This window comes from Phocoena phocoena, chromosome 12, assembly GCF_963924675.1.
Source record: "Phocoena phocoena chromosome 12, mPhoPho1.1, whole genome shotgun sequence".
NCBI classification, from domain to species: Eukaryota; Metazoa; Chordata; class Mammalia; order Artiodactyla; family Phocoenidae; genus Phocoena; species Phocoena phocoena.
The window spans coordinates 67333987-67340525 of NC_089230.1; the positions used below are offsets into that span (position 1 = coordinate 67333987).

The 6539-nt window shown below is 44.7% G+C and overlaps 1 protein-coding gene across 1 annotated transcript; it reads right to left on the reverse strand.

Moving 5' to 3' along the window:
* Positions 1-614: 614 nt before the first annotated feature.
* Positions 615-4490, reverse strand: PNRC1 (proline rich nuclear receptor coactivator 1). Its single transcript, XM_065889159.1, has 2 exons — positions 3804-4490; positions 615-1693 (listed from the first exon to the last, which is right to left on the reverse strand). The coding sequence occupies exons 1-2, from the start codon at positions 4341-4343 to the stop codon at positions 1250-1252; spliced, it is 984 nt and encodes a 327-aa protein (XP_065745231.1). The 5' UTR covers positions 4344-4490; the 3' UTR covers positions 615-1249.
* Between the last annotated feature and the right edge of the window lie 2049 nt (positions 4491-6539).

The following is a 6539-nucleotide window of genomic DNA, read 5'->3' on the forward strand; positions in this document are numbered from 1 at the left end:
ATTACTCATTACCAATTACTTTTTTTCCTTTGTATTATTTGGCATAAACTTTGGCCGTGTATAATATAATGAAAAACGATATGGGGAAAATTGTGTTCTAGAATTTCTTACTGGAATAGACTTTATAGATACACTACTGAGTAGAAGTTTGAATTTTAAAGTAAAAATACATATGCTGCCATAACTTAAAGCAAGCTTGAGATTCCAAAGTCTCCATCTAATATTTTAACATCAATTGTATTTGCTTTGATTCAAGTATCCCATTCAGTATCAGTATAAATTTTGCAAATCAAACAAGTGCCGTTTTCTTTCATTGTAAATATGTGGTAAGTCAAATGCTGTTTTATGAAACAGCTCAAAAAATAAACACATATTCTAAGCTATAAGCTAATCAGCTTTACTTTTGCCCACAACCATTTCCATTCATGAGATGGGGAATTCCTCCCCTTAGAGGTAGTAGTGTTAAATTATTGGACTCTCCAGCTTTCAGAGGGAGGATGTACAATTAGTATAGACATTTAGCCAGTAAAATGGAAAGTTAAAATCCATCTCCTAGTTACACATTCAAACATGAAAAAACAATCACACACAAAGAGTCAAGACTAGTTGAAAAGGGGGGGGCCAAATTATTATTATTTTAAAATTTGATTACAACCGATTTTGTTGGCATTAAAATTTTAAATTTGAATGGATATAAACCAAAACCCAGAAATTAAGTTTGGTAAAAATGGGAATAGGAGTTTTCCGGTAATTACAGATTAGAAGGCAGAAATCAATTTAGAGAAACATAGACAAACCCCATGTTTACAATGATTGTGCCACAGATTTAAACTTCAGTAGTGCATTAGTAAACTGTTCACATTGAGATCTTCACCTTGAGATTCGACAGCTGTTTCTTGAAAAAAATCTCAGTACCTTGTGCAAATAAATCGGTCTTTCAGGTGCCTTAGCACACTTAAAATTTCTCCATTGTATATATACAAAACACCTACCATTTGGGCAGGGCAAAATACATACTTTCATAACAAAACTATAATGTACCTCTCAAGTATGAACAATATACACATAATACATGGTATACAGTATTTACAAAATATAAAATATAATACAAGCTGTTTGTAAATTTTTAAACTCATCTTTTGCCCTTGTATATTGCAACAAGGTAATTTTCCATTTCTGTACCACTGCTTTTCAAGAGTCCAGGGATTTTGGAAAAGCTATGTTTTACATACATACTGAAATCTGAGATCTAAGTTTGAACTTTTAGGAGAGTTTTTAAGTGTACTGCCATCAACTCCCTATTTTGGTTGGAATTTTCAATGGTGCTTCCCATCCAGTGACTAGGAGGCTTTGGAAGAACACTAGGAGAAGGTGGGTCACTAAACTTTGCCCCAGCATAATTCTCCTTTTGGCTCACTTCAGTTAGAAATGATGATTTCTTCAAATGCTTATTTTTAATATTCTCAGTATTTTTAAAAGGCTTTTTTTCCTGCTTCTGAATTATATCAGATGAAACAGAATTCTGCCAAAAGTTATTTTCATTTCTTTTTGCAGAGGTGATCTTGGTTAGTGGTAAGTTATATTTGCTTTTCTGTCTGTTTATCTTTGGTTGTTCACACAAGTGTATACCATGAACAAGCTGGCCGTGGGGAATGGCAATTTTCTCCGATTTTCCCATCTTTGATTTTAAAACCTACAAAGACAAGGAACATAAAAGTGAATACAGTCTCATGATAAAAATCAGTCATGAACCTCACCATATATCTAACATATTTTCTTTTTAAAAAGTTCCCCTGGACTTTAGTTCACTGTCTTGATTAAATGCTTGCTGCACTTATCCCTGGAAGTCCAAATACGCACACATCTAATTTTACCACTAAAAATAGTTAGTAATCACTGTTACCAGTGCTGATTCTAAAATGTCAAAGAACCCAAGGTAACCAAGTCCACCTTTCTATAAAGAGTAATGAACTATATTCCAAACATGTATGACAACCTCTTCCTAACTAACAAAGGTCAGCGTTTTTACAGCAGCGTATTTCCAAGAGAAATTTTCAAATGCTTTGGTTGATTAGAAAGAAAAACTATGTTAATAGATACACTATTTACCTTTTAAAACAGGTACTTTAAAAATTATGTCAGAATAGAAATTTGATTAGCAGGAGACTGATTTTAAGTGAGGAAGTGTTTTGATAATGGTTACTAAGTACACACATTAAAAATTATCCCCCCAGCTTGTGAAAACAAAATTTCAGAAATTTAAATACTAAAATACTTACCACTTTCTATCATCTCGTCCAGTTACACATATAATAGTCAGAAAAAAATGCTTTCTGCCTGCCCCCTACTTTCTGTTGTAAAAATTACTTCAAGAACTTTACTGCCTTAATTCCAGTCACTTTCCTAACTCAAGTGATCCTTACAGGAAGCCATGAGATGGAAAGACAGGGTAATCTATTCGATCACTGCCCTTTCAACACTTGTAATACGGTAGGTAAGCCAGGACACAAATAGAAAGCCGGAGCACAAGGTAACATAATCCATGTCAAAAAGGGTAACTGACAACAGAGCTCCCGGTTTCTATACCGTTCTAGAAAATAAAGGAATCTTACTAGGAAACAAGTACAAAAACTCGCTTTTACAGTAATTAATATTACAGAAGAGCCGTGGAACTGAAAGGAACGTATACAAAATTTAAGTAATCACGGTGGACAAATTTAAGTTTTTGCAAGGGCACAGCTAGATGAGCTGCAAATCTCTCAAACCAATATTCTTTCAACAAATGTCAGTAACTTACTTTCATTATTATTATAAAGGTTTCTGAAATTCAAGTCAAAATGTTTTATTTTGATACAAAGGTTACTTTAAGTAATATAGCCACTTAATACCGTTTACGTTTTAATCAATTTTATCCTAGTCCAATAGCAACTGGGCAGCATATCGTCAATTCAATTGGGAACTCTTCTTTCGGAAACTTCATTCTGGACATAAGCAATAAAACTACCTTCCGCTAACAAAGCCTGGCACAGTACACCGTGGGGATGCGCAGTAAATTCCGTTCATCTGATAGACTAGCCCAGAGAACTTATCGCTTCAAAGAGGTAACAGCTCTGCCGTCGCTCCTGCCGACTTTCGAAGTTGAAAAGCACAGCTAAGTAGGTCGGCCCCGCGAGGAGCAGCGCCCCAGGTGGCCCGGCGCCCCACACCGCGCACCTCACAACTCAGCAAAAAGCCAACCGGAAGCGGGCGGCTGCCGCCCCATGACAAACCCCACACCGGGTACCGAGAGACCGTACGCGCGTCCCGACGAGTCTTGGCGCTGCCAACGGTCGGGAAGCCCCCAGGGGGCCCGCGCCCTCGCGCTCCCAACCCCCGCCCGGCTTGCCTCCTTCATGGGCGCCGAAGCGCTCCGCACGTAGCGCGCGCTGACGTCAGCCTCCAGCGGGTCTCTTCCTTCTCCCGCCCCCCACCCCCCACCCCGCGCCCAGAACGCCGAAACCCCCTGGAACGTCGCCAGCCTTCTAAATCCGGGCTGTTGCTGGGGCGCAGCCGCTGCTCTCATTGGCCGGCTCCCCGGAGCCAATCAGCAGCGCCAGCGCTGGCCTCCCCTCCCCCCCTCCACCAGCAAGAACAGAGCGGGCGTCACGGAAACTTCCCTCCCGAGTAAACAACCGTCCCTCAACCCTCAACCCGGCCCCTCCCTTCCCGACCCCAGAGCGCAGGGCCCCAAACCTCGCGTCCGGGCTGTGGCCGACTAGGGGCCGGTACGCCAGCGGTACCCCCGTCCCACTCGCGGCCCTTACCTCTCTATTGAACGAGGGTTGGCCGGGCGCCGCGGGCGGCAGCGAGCCAGGGAAAGGGCTCGCTTCCTCAGTTCGAGCTGCGGTCGCAGGAGCCGGGGCCCAGGCGGCGGCCTGGGCCGGGACTTGCTGCGCTCCGCCGTGGCCCGTCGCGGGGCTCCGCCCGCCCTCCAGGCTCGGCCGGTGCTGCTGGTACTGGTGGAAGCGGCTGGGAAGCTGCCCCGACGGGCTGGCCCGCACCTTCTTCTTTCGCCGCTTCTTTGGTGCTGCCCGAGGGGTGCCCCCCGCCGTGGCGAGGCTGCAGTTGGGCAGAGGTGCCGGGGCGCGAGGATGAGGGGTCAGGCAGGGACCATCTTCCCCTAAGAAGTGAGGGAGGAAGAGAGTGGGGGGCAGCCCCCGTGGGTCCGGGATCCGGGGAAAAGGCGGCGGAGCAGTGGTAACCATCGGGAGGGCCCCGAAGTAACCGCGGGCGGAAAAACCCATGGGCGCAAGGCGGCCGCCCAGAACAAGCGGCTCCCGCTGTGGGACAGAAACGACGGTCATAGCACTACGAGGAAAAGTGGCTCAGCAAGAGTAGAAGGAGGAGATAAGGCCAGAAATCACAGGGCGGCGGCGGCGGCGGCGGCTGCTGCTGCTAACAGAGCCCAAGAAAAGAACATACCATGGGTCGGGCGGTGGCGGCGCAGCAACAAATATCCTGAGCCTCCGCTCCGAGTGTTGTTATCGGAAGCTCCGCCCTACCCCGCCCACCTCTCTGAGAAAGCCCAATCAGAATGCGACAGGGAGGCCACGCCCCTCCGGCTCCGCCTCCACCGCCTTGAAGAGGCACACACAAACAACCCGCTTGCTGCAGCCCGGCACAAAGAGCGCGCACTGCGCAGGCGCTGCCATCGGGCTATTTCGGGAAGAGTCAGTCCCGCGAACAATGAAGTTCAGTTTCAGTTCCACCAGCCCCACCCCCCTACCCACTCTTCTTCCTCACCCCCGCACCTCATCCTGAAGGCGGTGGTCTGATGGCTAGATCTAGGCTGAATCTTGGGGATGGGGATGGGGTTGGGGGCGGGAACCAGGGAGGAAGAATCGGGAAGCATCAAGGCCACTGACCTTGGGGAAGTACTTATTTCAAGTTCAACATAATAGCATTATTATTGGTTTTTTTTAATTTTAAGATTTCAGAGTGCGCGGTAGGGGTTACATTCGTCGCAGTCGGAAAGAAAACCAGTCCACATTTAAATTACATTTGATGAAGTGTTGCTCACGTTTTTTTTCATTAACTCGGGTAAGAAACGCTGGTCATTAGCCATGATAATCGGAGTAAAAATTAAGGGAGTGACTTACTGAAATTGGCCTCTTAACGTATAAAAAGTTGTCCATAAATCCGTAATTGCACATTGGAAATGTTACTGATTTCATACTGTGGGACTTTGGGATCACGAAACAGTGCCTGATACCGAGAAGAAAGCAAAGGAGGAGGCTTGCGTCTCAAAGGGAGAAAGTGAAACAGCTCTGCAACATACAGTGTATTTTGCTAGGTCTGTGTTGATAGAAATTCCTCATCTCCCCGCACTGCGCTCACACACAGAAAGAACTGTGGCTATTTTTCAAGCACATATGTGCCACGAACTGTTCTTTGCATGAATTATCTCATTTGAACCTCGGAACAACTCTAAGGAATCGGTACTATATTTTATCCCCAGTTTACAGGAGAGAAAACGGGCTTAGGCAAAAAGTACTTGTCAAATGTCATACAGTAGGCTAGTAGCAGAATTTGAACTCCAGGTCTGGTAAAACTAAAATTTTAACACCATCCGTACTACCTGCCACACTAGATTATAGGTTTTTAGAAAACCACAATAAACTTCTTTGTATCCTACCAGCCTTTAACCAATATTCTTCAGCTTTGTGGTGCTTGATAAGTGTTTTGTGATAACAGAGTTGGACAGAGGCAATATCCAGAATAATGCTTCCCAATAACTTTATATAAACTGTTAATACTACCTTCCATCATTATTGATTGCTGGACTTTATCATTTTTGCTGGATTTTACTCATTGTTGTGTTTCCAACACTTAATACATAGTAAGTGCTCATGATCATTGGATGAATGGGAATCATATACTTCCAACCCTGTAAAAGCTCCTCAGGCTGTAATTGAAATTGTCAGGTCTGTAAGTTGGATTTAAGATCCATCTGAAGAGAATAGCCTGGCAAGAGTTGGTGGATGGACTTCCCTGGTGGTGCAGTAGTTAAGAATCTGCCTGCCAATGCAGGGGACACAAGTTCAAGCCCTGGTCTGGGAAGATCCCACATGCCTTGGAGCAACTAAGCCTGTGCGCTACAACTACTGAGCCTGAGCTCTAGAGCCTGAGAGCCACAACTACTGAGCCTGCGTGCCACAACTGAAGTCTACATGCCTAGAGCCCGTGCTCCACAGTAAGCGAAGCCACCGCAGTGAGAATCCCTCTTGCCACAACTAGAGAAAAGCCTGTGCCAGCAACGAAGACCCAATGCGGCCAAAAAAAAAAAAAAGTTGGTGGAGAAGAGCAGGCGAAGATTATGGAACCTCTGGAATGAGGTAATTTGTTCTTTTGTTTTTGTAAGAGTTTCTGCTTTTTCAAAGGACTTTTTCATCTGTTATCTCATTTTATTCTTACTCCAATCCTTTAAAGTAAATAGCAACATGTAGATAATATAAATAAAGCCTCTAAAGGTAAAGTAACTTGCCTAAGGGCCACAGTCC